Here is a 21,367-nt window from a genome sequence, read left to right as displayed (position 1 = left end):
CTTCCAGATCACAGCTCTTGGCTGAGAGGCCATGCAGTAGCAATCTGCACAGCAAGCAGTCTGCTTTTCTGCACCTCCAGTTCCTGTGCTGTGTGTAACTCTCTGATGGTCTTCCATCAAATCTATAATTCCTGTAAAGACTATTTCATTCATGGTATAGCAGAAGACACCCAAATTTCAAAAAATGTAAAAAGTTTCAGGTAATGAGGAGATCAATTATGAAATATAATTGATCTATGCAAGATTGACTGGAGTTACAATAAATTTTAGGAGTGTTTTATTTTAAGGAATTATATGAATTAGGATGCCCTTATTAAAGTACCTCAGCACTGTTTGTACGACTGACTTTTCTTACTCACTTGTTACTGCTAAAAAAACACTAGATGCTCTCCTACTGTCAGTCATTGGAAGATTGAGAAATACTTGCTTTTCTTCATGGAAACAGGCATGATCCACAGTATGATGTTCTTAAAGGAATTCATTGCAAATGTCAGTGCTGTATTTTTTCCATTTATTTTCAGAAAATGTAAGTTTTATCCATTTAGTTGGAATTCTGGCCGTGAACACCCATGGCCTTTGTTCATGTGCTTTCCAGTGTTGAAAGCCAGAAGTGTTTATTGGAGTGCCACTGCTCTGAGGAGCCCTGGGAAACCTCAGGCAGTGACATCCCTGTGACAGTCACACCTCAGGACAGGATGTTGCCAGCCCCTGGGAAATGCCAGCAGAAGGGTAAAAGCACACCTGCTCTCCAGCTGCTCAGCTCACAGACAAAACCACAGCTGAAGATGGATCTGTGCTTGATGTGGCAAGCAGGGATTTGGTGTGGCCAAGGCATACACATGTGCCCTGCTGCATCCCTGTCCTGGGGAGCTGCTCTGCTGTGGGTGAAGCAGTATCTGCCACCTTAGGCTGAGCAGGTGACACTTGTCAGGAGCAGCAGTGCACATTAGCTGCAGCTGTCGATTGGCAAGATCTTCCAAACAAGCCCTTTTGAATTGCTAATAGCAAATGGTGGCTGTTTAACTGCCTTTGATATTTCTCAGCATAGTCTGTGAGTGCTCTTTGATATTTCTTCATTTAGCTTGTCTGCTTGTTTCCCAAAATCTGGGAGGACTAGCCTGAAAGTGTAGTTCACATGTTTTCAATAGTTACAGACAAGATTTTGAAGCTGGTTTTGGGCACCTTCTCCCTGAATATCTTAGTTTTGCCTTAGTCAAGGCCTACTAAAGACTTGAATAGAAGTATAAAGACTGGATAATTTAAAGCTTATTTGGTGTTGCAAGGCTAGGCTCTGATCCTAGTAATACAAGCAACAAATGTATTAGTGATTAGTTTTTTCTACACGCTTTTCCAAAAAAGGGCAATAAATAGCAGTATAATTAAAGGACCATTTGTTAAAACAAATGGAACTTTGTTCCTAGAAGTAAAAAATAAAATTACATTAGCATTAATATTAAAGTCAGATCCATGCTGGAATTCCTGGGAATGATCACCCATGTAAACTGGATCAGAGTTTGGCCCTTGTTTCTCTGCAGTTGAATAATATTTGGTCTGGTTCTCTTTCACGCAACTCCAGCAGTGTGAAAAGAGCCCCAAAATAAGAGTAAGTTGCATTTATTTATATATTAAACTTCTTTACATTAACAGATTTGTTAGTATGAATGAGAACCAGTGTTTGGTTTTTTCCTGTTAACCTCATTCAGTATTTTCCAAGCTACTTAAAAAATGCTCTTGATTTACATCTCTTTCTCAGCAAGGTGAGGAGAAGCTGTACACACTGAGAATACAAATAGCACCATAACTGTTTGAGAAAGTAGTAGTTGAAAGAGTGTTCCTTTGTTTTTCTGAAGACATGAAAATTTTAAGCTATGCTAAGGTCACAAGTTGATACCAGATGCAATTTTTGGCTTTGGCACAAGACTGAAGTACCAAATATGTAAAAGAAACAAAACCCACCTTCATTACAGTCACATGAAGGTTGTAATCATGAGACAAAACATGACATTTTCATGTTAGCTTCAGAGCTGCCAGAACGTGTATGTTTGTCCTTTTCCAAAGAAGAACTGGGCAGGCTGGAGGGAGAGGATCAATTCCATTTATTCTGTGTGGTCCTGATCAGTAAATCAGTACTACTGTAGCAGCTGCCTACTCAAGGGGGCACTGTGTTCTGTTTTTTTGAGCAGCTGATGTTAATCATTAAGGATTTTGTCCAAAACCAACTCAATTAGGAGAAAAAAAACCCCAAAAATTCACTGGTTTGGGGGTAAGCTTTTGATAACTCACTTTCTTGCCAATATTATTAGTTAAATTTATCTGTAAGAAATTGAGATGGAATGAAGGAGTGACTTCTGCAGATCTTTTAAAGACAGGCACTGGCTTGAAAGGACTTGTCTCACACTTAAATACTGCTTCATGAACAGCTAAGATGTTATTTGCTTGCCAGTTCCAAAGTCAGGTGTTGCACAATACTCAGGCACCCACAGTGTCATTGGGAAGAGCTTCCAATGCCTGAGTTAGGGAGAAGATGCACCTAAACAGTCCCTGCTCTTCTGCCCAAGCCCTGTGAGAACCTGAGGGCTCTGGCAGAGCTGCCTGTGGCTGCACCCTGGGTGTGCTTGGGCCATGGGTTGGGTGACCTGCATGCTCTCTGCTGCCAGCAGCCCTTTAGGGACAGCGAGGGTGACATGCCAGCATCTAAAGCCTGAGGATCTCTGCATGTGAATGAAGCATTGCTCGAGCTGTGCCTCAGGCTGCACAGGCAGTGCTGGTGCTCCCAGCCATGGTGCTTCGTGCAGAGTGTTAGCTGTTAGTTCCAGTGTCTTCTTAGCCTGTAAGGGATGGGGAGCTGCAGCACTGAGGAGGCAGTTCCTCCAGTGGGTGTGGAGGTGATCCAGTGTCTGTGTGGTCACTTCTGAGATGTGCGGATGCCTGCACACCTGTGTATCCCAAGGGATACATACCCCACCTCGTGTGGAGGTTCAGATTGGGCAGAGGCAGGTGTATTGAGAGATTGTAAGAACAGAGTGTAACTATGGTTTTCTTTGGTGTTTTAGTACTGGGACGATGGTCATGTTTTTGTGGATCTGCTTAGTGTTTTAGGGCTCAGAGTGTGTGTCCCCTTCCCAGGGGATCTCCTGTTGGCAGTATGGTGGCTTGGAGCTTGCTTTGGTGCCGCACCAGAGTTCTGTGTTCCTGTTGAAAGTTGAGGATGTATTTAGAATCATAGAGGTCAATTTAAAGGTCAATTTAAATGTTTTCCTTAAATCATGCATGCAATATATGATGGTTTATCACTGTTTATGCTTCAGAACAGGTTATCTTTTCAAATGCAACATTTGTTTTTAGAAAAATACTTTGCTGCTTTTGTTTTTTTGTTTTAAATAAAAATCAAATGTGGAATTTAATTTGTGTGCAGTGGGTTAGATATGGCTGTCCTCTCTACATCCAGTGCTTTCACATTCCTTTACTGAATTTGCATTTAATTACCAACATGGCATCTAAACCTTAGAAAAAAGAGCTCCTTAGCCCTCTCACAATGATACTGTTGTGATAATAGCTTTTGTTGTTCTTGACAGAATCCCTGAATGGATCTTGGAAAGAAGGAGGATTTGTGCCTTCTAGCACCAGCAGCAGTGGATACTGGAGCTGGAACGCTCCCAGTGACCAGTCCAACCCATCCACCCCATCTCCACCTCTGTCAGCTGACAGCTTCAAAGCTTTTCGGACGCCTTCCCAGGCAGATGATGGTATTGATGAAGGGGAAACAAGCAACCTTCTCTTTGATGAACCCATTCCTAGGAAGAGAAAGGTTAGCCTTATGTTAAATTCCACATCCATGGGTAGATAGAATGTTGGTAGGTTTATTTTGTTGTGAGAGAGAAACAGGTCATCCAAATAGCTCTGCTTGTGTATCCTCCCTTGGCATGCATTTAACATAGGACACTTCATGTAGTCACTGTGTCTCATTCAACGTGGTCACCTCCTGCACATACATGCTGCCTTCAGCACCACATATTTCCTGCCAGATGGTGAGGTGCTACAGAGCCTCCTGCTCAGAAAACACTAGAGGGATTTCCAGAAGGTGTTGCCTCTGGCCATTCAAGGGTTTTCTGTCCTACTTTGACAAATTCTCTGTGTTCAGGATGCAACAGGCAGCCTTTACATGTCATCACAAAAACTGACTATGGCCTTAATGCTCCTTGTTCCCTGAAAGTGCTGTTTGTCTGACAGTGTGTCAGATACCTTAATACTGTGAAGGTTTCTCTGCGCAAACATATGGAGTGAAAATGGAGAGAGAGAGCTCAAACCCGATGGCTTTTGGTATAGTATTAGCATTAGCCAAATTTATCCTCAGTTGGAGTGCAAAAGCAAGCTAAATAAAACATGACATTAAAAAAAAAGGCCCAAAACTAACCCCAAAAAAGCACCATTGCTAGCCAGCAAGCTTCTCTGGAAGAAAAAGAAAACAAAGAGATGGCACTAGTCCAAGTTTCCTTCCCTCCCAACACAGCAGGATAGATTTTACATAGCAAGATGTAAAAGGGCTTTTTGTAAGGAGAAAAAACAGAGAATTTTTTCCCTTAGCGAATTTGTTTCTGGCTCAGTCTGTGACAGTTAATTGCTTCATCACCAGCAGGAAGAAGTTTTAATGATAATTTAAACCTGTTCAGATTATCCTCTTGCTCCAGAAGCTGCTTATTTGCTGACCCATGCAATTGTTCCCTTGTTCATGGGAAAGGGTTGAAAATGTTTGTGCATCTTACTAAGAAGGAAAAAATATATTTTGGAGGACATCTTTGTTATAATAAGTTAGAAGTTGGAGCTGAGCGTTGCACTAAACAGAGAGACAATTTAGGGGGGTGTGGGGCAGGAGGAGTAGGAGAGCAAAAATGTCCTGGTTTGCCTTTTACTTCTCAGTTAACCTTCATCTTATTAGCCCCACTCTTACTGCTCAGCTGTGATGAGACAGATGGGTTTGCAGCTGCCATCTTTATTGTTTTCTAAGTTGCTTTCAAATATTTCTATTTATGTACTCACCATAGGTCTATTACACTATCTGTTCTGGTTCACAAGGATCTGGCTTTATTTGGCAAATGTTTTATTTAGATAAACAGTAACATTCCATGCCAAACTTGGTTTTATACATGAACTTGCTTTCCTGCAGGTTTTTTCTTCATTCTGGTTCCAGCGTGGTACTTGATCTGAGTACAGGTTAGCACCTTTAGAAGCTGAAACAAAAATGTTCAGGTTATTTCTTCTTGAGGGCTGCAAAAGTCAGAAGGAGTAAACCTGGAAATGGAGTGATTGGTAACCTTACTATTTGCTTAAAAGTTTCCTCTAAGGTAGTTATTCCTCACCAAACCATTTATGTTCCATTATTTTCTTAAATAAAACATTAAATAGGTAATTTTTGGAAAGGAAATGGAAGAAATGTAAGCATATTCTTTATTTCTACTAAGTGAGCTTTCACTTGATTATGTTAAAAGCATGTGGGTTTTTGCAAACTCCTCCCAGTGACAATAAATCCAAAAACCGCAGATTTTACCATCAAACTGGGGATGGATGTTAAACCATTCTGTGTTCATAAAGACGTGTATGGTGTTTATGATGTCATATTGGAATTTCTAGGATATCAGTTATAAACATGGCCTTCATCTTTTTGACATATTTGGTGGTTGGTTGTGTGGTTTTGAGCTGATAATAGTATTTAGTATTGTATTATGGAAATAAGAAAAGTATGAATCAGAATTGCTAGATAGATTATATTTAATTTGAGAAAAGAAAGAGTTCTCTCTCTGTTTGACTGATAGTTGTATTATCAAATAAAAAATGGGCAATTTATGTGCAATTTATTCCAAACAGAAGTTTTTCGTACAACCAGTATGATCAGGTACCTCAAATCTCACAGCCTTAAGCATTCATACTTTAAAACAGGGGATGTTAGACTGCACGGAACTGTGAGAACATGCTGCTACAATCAACTTGTATTTTAAAAAGCCCATCCACTGAGATTATTTTTTAAGTTATAGTCTAATCATCATCTTTCTAACAAATGCTGAAACCATCTACTGGCATGCAGTTACAAAGGGTCCAAATTGAAGGAAGCACCAAGTCAGCTTTTGTTCAAGGCACAGTGAAATGTACTTAATCCTAAGGATGTGCTTGTTCTCCCCCTTTTTTAAAATTTAGTTTTATATGAATATATTAATTTAATCTTATATGTAACAGAAATTATAGAATTGTAATACAGTATTTTGATTTTTGAGGTAAAAATAGCTTTTAAATATCTCTAGGGTTTGTTACAGTTGTGTTGTTTTAAGCCTACTTTTCTCCTGAGTCTTCAAAATGTTGAAGATTGGCCTAGTGACAGCCTTGTTGGGTGTGCTCTAAATCAATGATAACTCAGTGGGAATCAATTAAGTTATATTAAAGAATATAAAAAGAATATTTAAATGAGATTATACCTGTATTTTTAAAGTATTGAACACAGACTGATAACTTCTCATTCTCTTGTCTGGGTAAGGTCCACAGCAGCTTCTGAGTGAAACAAAAGCAGGTTGTGCCAGCTCATGGCAAATATGGACATAACAGAAGCTATGTTTTTCTAGCACAATATTTTTTTGTGCTGCAAATATCATGAGCAGAAACATTTACAAGAGCTTTGGAAAGACCTTAATTTAAGAAGGTGCCTTGGATTAAGTAAAAAATACTCATCAAGGTTTTTTTTGAAAGTATAGGAAGTTTTTATATCATCTACCTCCCTTAGTGGAGGAACTGAAACTTAAAAATGGAAAAGTGTTGCCAATAAACAGAGAAGTAAAATTTTGTCACAAGCTGCTACTGCAGCTTTTCACTGGATTCTCTTGAATTCAGTAGGGTGACACATTTGATAAGAAACTATTAGGTCATTATGAATTTGGAGTCAAAGGCTCTGAGTCTTTACAGGGTTTTGTAACTGTTTATCTGGTTTGGGTAGTTTGGGGTTTTTTCTACCTTCCCAGAATTACGGAGTCACAGAAATTCTCAGCCCTGAACCCAGCACTGCCAAGTCCAGCACTAAACCATGTCCCCAGGCAGCACATCTACAAGTCCCTTAAATACCTCAAGGGTTGGTGACTCAGCCATTTCTCTGGGCGACCTGTGCCAGTGCTTGACAACCCTTTCAGGGAAGAAACCTTTCCTAATATCCATACAACTTATGTTGCTTTACTCATAATTTTCAGAACTCCATGAAGGTGATGTTCAAATGCCTATGGAAGAACTGTGGGAAGGTACTGAGCACAGCTGCAGGGATTCAGAAACACATACGGACCATTCACCTTGGGTAAGAGAGTCTTTTTGGGTCTAAAGGATTTGGTATAAAAGAGGAGCAATTGCCCTTGGCTGGACAGATGAACTAGGGGACTAGATTGCCCTTGGCTTCTCTGTCTCATATCCCTGTGTTTCTGAGGAAATTGTGGAATAGTGCATCAAGGTGAATGAGCACTTAATCCAACAGCAAGGCACTTTCTTTCCTGAAATTCTGTCAGCTTTGCTAGGTCAAATGGAGCTCGAGGTTACACTGCACTTCCCTGTCAGCTGCACAGCTCAGTGCCATTACATCATTTGTGCTGTCTGCACATCATGTCTGGGATGACACTCTGTGGCAGACAGGTTCAGGGTATTGCATGAATACTTTCCAGCTTTGTTTCACATAAGGTCAGGTGCTTGTGCCAGTTCTGAGTTGAATTAATGCCAAAAGCCACACCAAAACCACAAACCACATAAGAAACCTGAAAATAAAAGGAAACTGAGCTGCATGTTGTCAATGGTTTAAAGTACCACAAAGCTGTTCACTCACAATCCCCTTCCTTCCCTGGAAGAATCAAAGGAATAAAGAGTAAATCTCATGGGTTGAGACAAGAACAGTTTAATGGCTTAAACAAAACAAAACACTGATGATAATAATAACAGTTATACTAATGACTCTAGTACTTCTAAGGAAAGGGGAGAGAGAGAGAAACAAAACTGAAGAGAAATGAGTGATGCACAGTTTACAGCGATTACAGTTTCTCACCACCGGCTGACCAATGCCCAGCCTGTCCCCAAGCAGTGATCAGCACCTCCCAGCTAGCTCCTTCAAGGGTATTTACTGGACATGACATCCCATGGTATGGAATATCCCTTTGTCCTGGCCGTGCTTCCTTCTAGCCTCTGATGCCCCTGCTCACTGCCAGAGCATGGGAAACAGAAAAGTTCTTGATTTAGAGTAAGCACTGCTCAGCATCAACTAAAACTTCAGTGTGGTATCAACAATCTTCTCATCCTAGATCCAAAAGACATCTCTGGGCCAGCTGCTTGGAAGAAAGTTAACTCCAGGCCAGACAAAACCAGAACACACATGTATGTTACTTGGACTAGAAGCAAAAGCAAATTGATCTTTTAGGAGACAAGTTTATTTCAGAGCTGTAGTGTGCAGCTGAACTCTCCCATGTAATTCACTGAGTGATGTACCTGTCTCATTTATAATTACATTTGGGACTCATGGTCTTCACCTGTTAGGTGAAAATACATCTCTGTTCTGTAGATCTGTGTTACCCACAGCTTAAAAATTAAAGCCACCACAAGAGAGATCTGGAGCTCAGGATGGTCTTGAAGAGTCAACAGTTACCATTGGGCTTAAGAGTAAGGCTGTGGGAAACAGAAAATCTCTCTCAAAATGCAGTGAGGAATGTTAATTTGTGCTTTATATTATGGGGACATCCTCTTTGTGGTGTGGGAGAGGCAGAAACAAACAGCAAAACCTTTCTGGAATTTGTTGGAGCTAGAAACTTTTCTGGAAAGAGTAGTTTTGGTGAGTGACTGGCTGCATTCTGATGGATGGTACCTCTGATAGAGCCTTTCAAACCTGCTGGACGTGTGTTCTCTCAGCACCTTCTGGTTTGGACTTCAAGATAACGTGTAGTCTACTGGGAGCTACTGCTTTGACTGGGTTGTTCACTGTTGGTACTTGTGCTCAAATGCACATCAGATGAAACTTTAAGGCAATTAAACCTCCTACATGCCCTCCTTTAATAAGTCTGCCTCTGGAGAGCAGAACTAGAAAGTCCTGGCTGTGGCAAGCCAGCCTATATGAGTGCTTTCTTTGTGTCTGAGTGAGTTGCATGGTGAGACTGTTGTCTAGCAAATTCTTCTGCTATGTTACAGAAAGTTACAGTGAATGGCAGCCATAAGTATATTTTGTATAATTAACTAACTTCTGATACAATTGCATATTGTTTGCTGGAACATGAGTGAAGTATACCTTGCCTGTGTCTGTTATCTTTGCTGTGACTTTCAAAGACAGAGTGCATTGAGATTCTTGTTAACTTTACAATAGTTACAGATGAGAAGCTGATACTTGATCTCAGGGAGTCAAACATCTTCTCCAAGGTGAAAGAATTGGTCAAGAATAACACATAAAGGGGAAAAAAGTAATTCCTTCTTCTTTTCCCTTCAGATTAGATTATTTTCCTCTTCCCCTTATCTGCAGTCAGAATGCAGAAAAAGTAGGAAGGGTTGAAACCGCAAATATTAATTTATTGACAATATGAATATATTCATATATATTCAATCAATTCTTACTTCTTTCTCTCGATGCAGACGTGTAGGAGAGTCTGACTACAGTGATGGAGAGGAGGATTTTTACTATACAGAAATCAGGCTCAACACGGACTCAGTAGCTGATGGCTTAAGCAGTCTTTCCCCAGTGTCTCCATCTTTAGCATCTCCTCCTTCCTTTCCCACCCAAGACACAATCCGTCCTGAAACTTCCTGTGCCAAAAGCGAGACTAAAGTGATGACACCTCTGAGCCGCTCAGCTCCTACCAACCTCTACCTCGTACACACGGACCATGCTTACCAGGTAACACCAGTGCTGTGAGCTCCAGGGTTACACTTATCTCACTCATGTGTAAAGAAATGTCACAGCACAGTGTTTGGCTTTTCATGGGCTGAAAGGTTTTCAGAGCAGTCAAAGGCATTTTTTTATTTAAACTGAGATGCATTCTTCTGAGCTCATTGTTTGTTTCTTTATGTGCCTGCCACAGCTGGCTTTGGCCACACATAGGTGCACACTTCAGGTTGAGAAGAGTTGATCTGTGTATCTCACTGCCCTACATCAGTTCAATTTTCACTGACCATAAGGAGAACCCTAGGTGATGTACTCAGATGGGGTTTCCTGCATTGTAAAAATTCCCATCCAGTCAGCTGAATCCCTCCCAGAGTCTTCATTTCAGCTTTGTTTTTATTGAATAAGTACAAGCTCTGCTTGAAGAGTCAACAAGTGTAAGACTGATTTCAAGGATGCCAGGAACAATTCATTTCCTGTTTTTGTACAGTGTGAGATGTCAGTTTGCAGTTGTAAAGTAGAGCAGGAAGAATGAAAAAACAAATATGGTACTTTCCTATTTTTGGAGGTGATGCTTTCCAAATGGCAAAAACTGCTGTCCTAGAACATTCCAGCTAAGTTTTGACAGAAAGGATCAATTATAAAACTGCACTAAAACTTGACATGTTTTGGTCTGGATACCATAAGATAAAGGAAGAATAGAGGCTTTGAAGCAGTGTGGTCCATGACCTGTGTATGCACTGTAAAACTCTGTTAAATTTATCAGATTCAATAACTATCATATATAGCATTGTGCAGATAAAACTTTTGTGATGTGTTTGGAGAACACCTACTAAAAGGTCAGAGGGAGCTGTAGAGAATTCACAGGCTTGTTTTAGACTTTTGTGCTTGTTGAAAAGCATGGGGGGAAGCTTGGCATTGCAGGTGGAAGCTGCATCAGGTAGCATGCCAGCCTGGGGACTGATGAAACCAGCTAGGAGAAAGACTTGCTTCTCAGTGTAGCTTAAGCCCTGCCTCAGAGAGTGAGGCAACAAGTCTAGGCTGATGACAAGTTTTGCTTCATTTGGGATTTGTAGTCATGACAGTCTGCCCTGCTGTTCAGAGACCCACTCAACCCTTTTTTGCAAGCAACCTCTGAGTAAACACTTGGCCAAGGAAATCCTAATTCAAGTGTTTAAAATCCTTGAATTGGATTTGAATTGATGTATTCCATGACACAAGGCTACAAGTGCCTGAGCCCCGTGGGCTTTTCAGGTTGCTCTGGTTTCAGTGCTTAATTTCATCAGTGAGGAGTGACACAGTCCCCACTGTTCACAGCTTGTTAATTGGAAGCAGGAGGCAGGGTCCCTGCTCAAGCATTCAGGCTGTCCTGGCAAAGGAAGCAGCTTCCGTAGAGGTCAGTGGCATCCTCTGCCAAGATCCCTTCTGCCCTGAAAGAAGGGCCAGGAGGCAGGGTGGAGATTCAGATCTCACCAGCCAGAGGAGAAAGTGGAGATTACTTCACTGGGAGCAGCTCGAGGAACTTGTGTAAGGGAGGCTGAATATTGTTCTTCACAGGGTTCCTGTTAAAAAAAAGGGGGAAAAATACAGAACCCAAAGTTTGGTCGCAAGAATCCTAAAGAGATCTGTTAATTGCCATTTCCTCTATGACTGGAAAACATCAAATAGACTACTTGTAGTGAGAAAGATATGAGGAAACTGAGGAAAAGTCCTGATGCTCTTCCCTGACCCCATCCTATGGGCGAGAAATTATTCAGAAAAATAATTGAAGAAATTCTGGAAAGTACAGCAGTTGAGGCAAACGACACTGGGGGAGCCCTGGAGAAAGGTGATGCTAGAACAATACAGGAAGCAAAAGAAAAATCCCTCTGGATTCAAGGAGAGCATTTGATCTTAAAACATACAGGCAGTATTTGTTAAGCAAGAGATTAAATTTAGTGTAGGAGAAGGAGCTGGAAAGTCACAGAGAACAGCAGTGAGTTATTTTGAAAGGGCCTTTGAATGTCATTAGTGAAGTTAAATGAAAAGCTGTTCTTGGCCCTGATCTCACTTTCATTAAATCATTTTGGTAATACACAAATACTATAATAAACTTCACTGATAACAAACCTGGAAGACATCAGCAGTAAGGGCGTTACAGATCAGGCTTACGTGACTGGGTGATCTTAAGAATAATAGGTTTTGGATGCAGTTAAATGTCAGAACATGCAAAGTCCTGCATTTAAGGAACTAATGAGATTTTTCTGCTATAAACTAGAGTAGTTAGAAAATTATGTAAGAAGGAAGCCTATGTTCATTAATCAAGCACGGAATGACTGTGAGCCAACAACAACATAGCTGTGAAGGGGGAAAAAATAGTTGTCAGCTCTCTTGGATAAGAAATACCTGGGAGAGAGAGGGATTTTTAATGCCATTATACAAGACCCCCATATAACTTCAGCTGAAATCCTGAATTAGAATTCTGGTCAGCCAAATTTGATGTGATGGGCTCCAACCAGAAGAAGTAGAAAGAGGACGTAGAGGACATGGGCAGCCTCTCCAGTCCTGGGACTGATACCTCAGGCAAAGCAAGGGACAAGAATAAGATGGAATTGCTGCCTGGGAAGAAAGTGAAAGGACAGGCATGAGCTAAAGAGGATGAGCTTGGGCTATTTCAGATATAAGAGTAATGTTGGCACAAATAAATGCAAATTATTCGTTAACACATCTTGATTGGCAATTAGATGGAGGTCTCTAAGCAAATTAAAGTTGGGGTATAGGAGTTCTTCCGTTGGTTGTAATGTTTTAGTTGCTTATCTTATGGAAGAGATTGACTAAAATGTTAGCCTGAAAAAGTGGACTGTGCTTGATGAGCAAAGATGCACATCTGGAAACAAGTGAACAAGGTGATTGATATCTAAGTCTGATCATGTCTGAGGTAGGTATTTAGGCACTAAGAAAAAGGAATTGAGCACTATGGTATTTTAAGCAACTGCTAGTTGCGTCAGTTTTAAACTTCATGTTTCTTTACAAAACTATTGCCTGTACCTGTTAAATTTAACTACAGAAGAGCTACAGACAGGCTCTTTCAGCGCCTAGGATTTCCCTTCCAGGTCTTACTCAAATACTTGAGGAAGTTGCAGAGCAGACCCTGGGTTTGAGCTGCCTTCCTTGTGGGATGCTGAGCAGAGGCAGTGCTGCCTCACTGCTCATCCAGCTCTCTCCAGTTCTTTCTGTCTGGAGCTCTATGGTCATTCACTCCTTCACATTTGAACAACTCCTGGTACCATCTGAAGTTGCCAAATTGTTCTTGACACCTTTCAGAGAGGTTTTTATATTTTATGGAGCTCAGTGGATGTTTGCTCTGCATGTCTGTGTGGATTTTCTTGGAGCTGTCAGCAGCTTGGCAGCCCACAGAGCATCGCTGTCATACACAGAGGCATCTGGTGGCCTCACCTTCCTTTTCCTGGAAAGGCTGTAGGGGATTGCTTCAGCCCTTGTTTACTTGTAAGACTATCTTTAATGGGGACTATCAGGTTGTAGTTTTTCATCACTTCTCTCTGCCTGGTGGCTCAAGGAAGCACTCTCTTCCTGAACCAGTGAGACAATTTCAGCAGCCCCAAACACAAGCACTGCTTAAATGAGTGTATTGTGTTATTGTCATGTACTGACAACTGAAAGGCAGAAGTGAAAACTCATTTTAGCAAATTCTTTGTAAGTTTAAACCAAGGAGGGTTCTTTTTTGTTGTGACAGCTTGAAATTCAAGGGTCAAAGTGAGCCTTTGTTCATGTTGGCTGCTCACGCTCCCGCTAGGCAGGGTAGCTACACAACTGTGAATTTCATGATTCTGAAAATTAAATGGGATTAAAAAAGAGACAGGGAAGAATTCATGGAAATTCATAACCCAGTGAGAAAACCAAAGGAAAGACACAAGATGAAAAATGCTCAACAGTCTAAGCTCAGGTTATCACCCTTGTACCCCAGGGCAGCACTAGATATTACAGCCCAGATGGGAAGAACATAGGAGTTCAATGAGCCCAAATACTTGCTTCAGTTTAGTATTTCAAGAGCTGTTTTTTGAATCCAAAGGATGATTTACAGCTCCTTGTTCTTAATAGGAAAAACTGTTTTAATTGGGATGACTCTAAACATTTTTCTGATAAATGAGAAATGGCCAACACTTACTCTTAATTGCTTCCATCCAAGAAGCCTTGCTGTCCACACTAAAATTGTGTAAAACAACTGCCATGAGTTTAAGTATGGCCTTGTTTATCACTGTGGAACAAGTGGTCATCTGTGAAGTAGTTTTTGCTTCTTGCTGGCATTATTTTAAAAGTTACTTGTATGTGACATTTGATTTTGTCTGGTTTTTTAGCAGATCTAGCTCTTAAAAGTTTTCTTTGGATTCTTTTGAGAGCAATCATCTTTCTCTAAACATGGTTCAGGAGCAGTGGTATATATATATAGCTCTGTCCCTTCCTTACTAGCTTATCCATGATTATCCCTCTCACAAGGGTAAAATGCTTGTCACCATGGAGCTTTTTTATGCCTTGGAAAATCTCTCACATATTTACCATTTCAAGGAATGAAAGATCCTTTGGAAGAGGAATGGTTCTTGCTGGAATAATACTTTCTTTTCACACAGGCCACTCCTCCGGTGAACATTCCAGGGTCAGCCAAATTCACTCCCAATGGCAGTAGCTTTAGCATCTCTTGGCAGTCGCCTCCAGTTACCTTCACCGGCATTCCAGTAAGTGCACATCAAAAAAGGAAAGAAGGGGAGAAAAAAGGGTTTTTAGATCTTTTTGCTGTGTTTCACACTGTGTAATTATGGAATTAAATGTGCAGATACCAAAAGGAAACAAATTAAACATGTGCCTGAATTTGCCAGCTGTTTTTAACACCTTTGTAACTCTCTTTATCAGTGCAGTTAGGTTATTTTTGCATCAGTATCTACAAACAGGCAATTGAATCTATAGTATATATATTTTTTTAACTATATGCTTACAAAAGAACATTCTGGTAAGTGCAGAGCTTGGCACTATGTGCTTCATTTTTGTGCCACTAAGAGATTTCTTAAAAAACTAGATGGAAAATCAGCCTGGTGATGGTTATGCTAACAGGCCAGTTGGATTCAGGCAGTGGGGCTGTTACCTAAATGAACTCTGAAGGTGAAGCATTTTTGAAAGGCAGCTGAAAGAAACAATAAAATGAACTGCAAAGTCCTGTTTTAGGAGGCTGCAAGTATGTAGCCCCTGCTAATATGAGGAAAATGTTGTTTTATACAGAAAACATGTTCAGTATCTATTGCATTTTGTTATTAATACATATTGCAGGTTGATAGCTTTTTAATGAGGATGTATTAGATGGAAATTCAATGCTGACTCTTTCTTCAAAACAACTGGCATACAAGGCCTAATTCTGTGAACAGTGATGCTAAAATCCTAAGGCATAAACAGGACTGCAGAAATGTGATATTTGCTTAAACACAGAGTTGCAATGATTCTAAACATAAGTACACCACAGTGTGTAGGTGTGGTACTGTGGGGGGAGTGAAAAGCCTTCATGAAGAGTTGCAAGGGATTCAGCTTGTAGTGTCTGGTGTGGGGACTGCTGAAAGTAAATGCAAATCACTCTTTATAAGTAATGGGAAATCTTCTCTATGATTAATAGAAATAAATATTAATGTAAAGTATCTTCATTTATTGGAAAGCACTGTTTTCGTGATAAATTGATATTCTCTAATAATAAACCTTTTTGATATCATAACATCTCATTTAATATTACACTTTATGAATTTATGAATTTTTAAAATGTGTTATATAAGGCACATTGCTCATCCAAAGAACCATATAGCTTTTTTTCTCCTGACAGTGAATATTAGACAAGGCGATAAGAGATACGTTTTCCCTCCCTTCTCTTCACCAAGTGAATCTCCAAAGCTTCTTACTGTCAACCTTTGGCAAATCTTGGAGATTTTCTGCAGAAGCTGTGGCATCCTGCAGAGCTGATAAAAATGAAAGTGACTGAATCAATTACACTGCACTCTGCCAATGAATATTTATTAAATTCCATCAAGGAACAACTAACAGTGAAAGACATCATGCTGGCAGCAATTTCAACAAGAGTGCCTTGACAGAGTGTGCTATCCGCAGAGTTCCCTGAGAATTTGATTTCCCAACAATGGGGTTGATACGGAGTAATTATGAAACTGGCTCCTTTTGTGAAGTAGCAGAAACTGGTGCCAGGAGTGTTGGGAATCTAAAAATGCAATTAGTCACATTGTAAATCAGACACTTAATAGGGCAGGATTAGACACATACACGTTGAGTTTACTTGTTCAGGCAACAACGCTGATCTGTGGCTGTAGAGTGGAGAGTTCTCAATAGAATTTAAGAAATGCTAAATCACTTTCTGAGAATTCGGTGGAGATGGCAATGATTTAAGTACAATTTGAATGTAATCCCAATACAAAAGCCTGGGGAAGCAGTGATGCAGAATTATAAACTGCTCAGGGAACTGTTAGAACTGCCATTATAGCTCTAACAACATTTATAAGGCTGTTTAACAAAGAAAAAAAAAAGAAGAAAAAAATCTTCCAGGTTTGCACACATTTGACTACTTTGTCATCAGTGTGATCATTTATGAATTACAAAGGCTTGGCTGCAGTGAAAAATTATGTGCAGTAAGTGATGGTACAAATGCAAATTTATGTTAAATACTTGTATTTAAATTAAAGTTTTACTTCTGTTTCAAAGTCAATTAGGAATTGCTTTACAAAATCAGGGATCTGCCAGTTCCCACCCTTACACTGAGTGTAGGTACTTCACCTACACTCAGACTTTCTCTTTCTCTGATGGGGTTTATTTAAGACCAGACTATGTGACAGAGCCAGCATAACAAACTCACACAATTGTGACATACACAGTCCCTGAGATGAGACACAAATCTGTAGCACCCCAAGGGAACCTCAGAAAGTAAGTCCAAACCATTATTTTTTGTCTGACCCTTAATATTTAAGCAAGCAGTTTTCTAAAATGGTTTTGGAATACTTTCCTGGCCTGGACAAACTACTGAATAGGAAAAGGTTAGGTACAGATTTGAAAAAGTGCATAGATCTACATATTTTCAATATAGTCTCCTTTCACATTTATTTTTTGACACATACCGTTTCCCCCTTTCATTCTTGTGGACAATGAATTTCAATGACATTGAGCACTTCCTGCTTTCTGTCCTGGGAACTGGGGTGTTCAAACACCAGGAGTTGCATTAAGTCCTTATTTTCAGAAAGTCTTCAGCAGAGCAGCACTGAAAGACCTTTGTGAATATGGTGTACTTATCAGCAAGTAACTGAGCACATCAAAACAACCCATACCTGCTGCTGGATCAGTTGGGCTCAGTATGTGGCTGCTCTAGGCTCAGGAGGGTTCACAACATCTAAACACAGGCATTTATTTTGATGTCTTGTAGTGATAAGGGAGGAGAAATGGCCAAGGTAACTTGGTCTGTTCATCCTGGAAAAGAGGAGACTGAGGGGAGACCTCATTGCAATCTGCAACTTCCTTGTGAGGGGAAGAGGAGGGGCAGGTACTGATCTCTACTCTGTGGTGACCGGGGCAGCACCCGAGGGAATGGCCTGAGGTTGTGTCAGGGGAGGTTTAGATTGGATATTAGAAGAAGATTCTTCCCCCAGAGGGTGTTTGGGCACTGAACAGGTTCCCCAGGGAAGTGGTCACAGCAGCAGCTGGAAGAGTTCAAGAAGTGTTTGGACAATGCTGTCAGGTACTGGTCATGGTGTCATATGTGACTCTTGGGGATGTTCTGTGCAGGGCCAGGAGTTGGACTCAGTGATCCTTGTGGGTCCCTTCCAACTCAGGTTATTCTGTGGTTCTGTAATTAGGGGAACCTCCAAAGCCCTTTGTGCTCTGAATCATGCACAGGTTAGATTCCAAGGCAGATGGGAAATACACTTTTTCATAACATCTTTCTAAGAAAACTTTGCAGGTGAAAGGTTGAATGTTGGAACAGTTATGAGTTACTGTGAGGTACTGTTCTTTGCATGAAGCAGAAAGGACAGACTGATTTTTCTACCAATGGAGGCTGAATTAGGAGACTAAATCAGCCACACCCTAGGGATGTGTGAGGAGAGTGAATTAAATTATGCAAATAGGATGTGCCATGGTGAAGTCCATATGTCTTGGTACTGGAGGACTTAACATAATGACCATGTACTTCCACTTCTATGTAGTGTGTGGTAAAAGTCTTCCTGAATGTCAGTATGATCTCCACCATCTGATACTTACTTACATCTGCCTGCTGTAAGACCCAAAAAGGTTGAACAGGCAAGATCTTTGATAATCTGATCTTTACAGGTCACAAATCTTCTCTCAAACCACAATTTCCCCCCCAGGATTTGTAACTGGAAACTCCAGGTCCTTGCTTCAAACAAACAGCATTATTTCACTCTGCATTCAACAGTGCTTCAGACATGAAAAGCCTCCAAGGGCAAGGATTGCCTTCTCAGGGCTTGCTCTTAATCTGCTCTCAGTGTTCCCTGTAGAGAGCAGCTGTCTGGTATTGGTTAGACCTGCTGCAAAGCCTATCAGAATACACTCCAGCTCAGCTTCAGTGCTGTGTAGCTGCCTTGGTGTGCCAGTCTGTGGAACCATTGTGCAGAGACCCTCTCAGGAGAATGCACAGGAGGAGTCTGCATGCTGTAATTACTGCTCCAGCCTGATCTCTGTTTGGAAGTAGCAAGATAATTGCTTATAACATAGGAGGCCATCCAAGTACTCTTCTGTTCAATGACAAGCAGCTAATATATTGAGTGTCAGTTACTAGTGGTAGACATAGAATAATTTCTGGTTTTTAAAATGTTTCTGAACCCTAGCACAATGACTGGAATTCTCTGGTTACTGGTAATGACTGGAAGACTGTACAGTGTTTGGTGAATGCCAAATACTACAAAAGTGCTATTGCTTTGCATTTTGTCTTCAGTGTTTCAGTTATTCTTAGGTAAAACAAGAAAAGTGGTTGATAAAAATTTGGAAAAAAGTAGCAGGGAACAAGCTGCCCTTAGTATTCTGGAGGGATAGAACAAAAGGAGCTAATGTGGTCTTTGGATGTACAAAACATGATGAGCTGGCAGAGAGAGAAGAAATTTCTTCCAAGTTTTGCAGGTATATTTTGTATATCAGTAATGGTCTAAGTTTGTTCAGAGCGTGAGCCACATACGCAGTTAAATCAAAAATTTCTCCTGCTACTAGCCAAGAGTAAAAGTTGAAATGAGTGTGTGCACTCAATTACAAGCATTAGTTTTTTACTACTATGTAGTAGCTTTAAAATAGACTTTGTATCAAAAATCAAAGCACATACAGTAATTCTCTTCAAGTGAAGTCTGTTCCCTCTCTTCCAGATATTGTAAAACTTGAAAAGGGCAGGAGGGAAAAGTCATGGCAGTGCAGAGAACTATGACCATATCTGCAGCTCCTGGCAGCCTGAGGCTGACTGTGCACTAGATGCTACATTCAATATACAACAAAAAAATGAGCGTTCAGAATTTTTTTCTGGTATTTTAGATGTAAAGTGGTTGTGGCCTTCACACAGGAGCAAAACAAGACCATAGTAAAATAATTTAGGTATCATTTAAGGCCAAGCTTTATGCCGTGTGATCACTTGAATGATGTTGCCAAGCCCCATGCTCGTGTAGGAGACTTCTTTGGAAAGTCTCAGAAGACCAAACTACACCCTTCCCTTGGAACCATTCACAAAGAGGACACCTGCTGAGAAGGTTTACTGTGTTGGGTAAGGAGATACATCTTGTTAGCAACTTTGATCAGAAGGGCTGCATTGTGCTCCCTGCCTGTTAAACCTCGAGGGGCCCCACTGGAAGTGCTCTTCAACAAGCTCTCTTCTCCAAGGGTGTCTCTCCACAAAGAGTGCCAAGTGACAGACAGGTGCAACAAGTGAAATCCCTTTATTTCATAGGAGATTTTTGGTATTGATCTCAGCACAGGACAGAGTTTATTTTTCCAGTTATTTTCTTTGCTTATTGGAGAAAGTTTTCATAAGAGCTATTCAGAGTTTTTAAATAAGAATGGATGTATTTATTGTCTTTTTCAAAACCTTCAGTAATGCTGATCTGTATTTTGGAGTGCTCTAGAAGGATGACTAGGAATACAGAGAAACAAAGAGAAGTTAATGTAATGTACCTAATACTAAATTAATTTTTCACTTAATTATGTTTGTATGTTATATAGTCACCTTTCCTGGGTATCCTTGCCACCATGCAGCATAATTTGCATTTTCTTGGAAAAAGTATTTATACTGCATTTATATGTGTATGTTCTTTGTAAGCAGCTTTTTTGTCTGTATTGACAGGTCTCACCAACCCATAATCGTGCTGCAGGGAGTGGAGAGCAGAAACAGTCCCACACAGTTCTTTCATCACCGCCTCGAGTAGCATTTGGCTTGAGGTATGGGACCATTAGCTCCTGCTGACACTACAGCCTCACAACCTGGAGGGTATTCTGTAAATAAGTTGTCAGTGGCCAGAGGATCAGAAAAAGCCCACCACCAACCCTGATTGCATTTGTCAGGCAGGTTCTTGCTAGAGCTCTTCAAAGTAAGCATTCAGAACCTATTTTTTTTTCACTACCATCAAAGGTAAAGTTCAGCTGCACTGTCTGGCATTGCACTTTTCCCTGAAAAGGCTGGACTGTCTTATGTGTTTATCACCATTCAGTCAGAATGGCATTTGGCTTCAATTGAACTATAAGAAGCCCTGTCTTAAAATAAATTAGATTAAGGCAAAGCTTTTTATGCCTTGTCTTCCTAGACATAAGCTGCATTCATTACCACTAAATTTAACTGATACTTGACCAGAATCTACTTTTAAAGTCTTCAAAAAGCTAGGTTAAAAACTCAGACTGTAATGTTAAATTTCTTACAGTAAAGAAACTCCTTACTTCTCACAGTGCTAAAGGTGACTGTACCCTAAAATGAGGCAAAAAGAAGATTTTATGCTTTTCATTTTCTTCATGACTCTCAGATCATTCCATATGCTACAAAACAAACTTGGGATCTTCCTAATTCATGGATTGTGCCCATGAATTCATGTTCAGTAGTCAGAAAATATGTGGGTATGCAAGAAAGGAATCCCATGTGTGCCATGCAACATATAAATCAGGTATTAAACAGTTCTGTTGGTACAGTTACTTTATTTAAAGATTCTGGGACAGGTGACATTGCAGTAGTGAACATTGGATTGCTTGGTCAAGCATTGCTCCTCAGGTTTGTTGCCTTGCTGTGTGTTGAATTAAAAAATTCATTTTAACAGTTACTTGGGTCATTTTCTAAACTTGTGATCTTTTGAGTGTGGTTGTAAGATGGAAAACAGGACAATTGTTACAGCTTTAAAAGCAGGTGCTGCCCAGCTTGATGGCTTTGAGGACCACAGAGAAGGTGCACACAAGAACGTTCTGCAAGTTAGAGCAAGGGTTAAAACTTCCCACTCACTT

At 40.4% G+C, this 21,367-nt stretch overlaps 1 protein-coding gene across 1 annotated transcript in view; it reads left to right on the top strand.

Moving 5' to 3' along the window:
- Window positions 1-21,367, top strand: part of ZNF704 (zinc finger protein 704) — a 99,900-nt gene that overhangs the window by 61,256 nt on the left and 17,277 nt on the right. The window contains exons 4-8 of the mRNA XM_036397801.2: window positions 3,576-3,808; window positions 7,224-7,324; window positions 9,622-9,883; window positions 14,494-14,598; window positions 20,229-20,323. Of these exons, the coding sequence (XP_036253694.2) occupies window positions 3,576-3,808; window positions 7,224-7,324; window positions 9,622-9,883; window positions 14,494-14,598; window positions 20,229-20,323 (796 nt within the window). The remainder of the gene's footprint in view (window positions 1-3,575; window positions 3,809-7,223; window positions 7,325-9,621; window positions 9,884-14,493; window positions 14,599-20,228; window positions 20,324-21,367) is intronic.

Source organism: Molothrus ater, chromosome 1 (genome assembly GCF_012460135.2).
Source record: "Molothrus ater isolate BHLD 08-10-18 breed brown headed cowbird chromosome 1, BPBGC_Mater_1.1, whole genome shotgun sequence".
Lineage (NCBI taxonomy): Eukaryota > Metazoa > Chordata > Aves > Passeriformes > Icteridae > Molothrus > Molothrus ater.
This window is presented reverse-complemented; position numbering and strand designations above follow the sequence as displayed.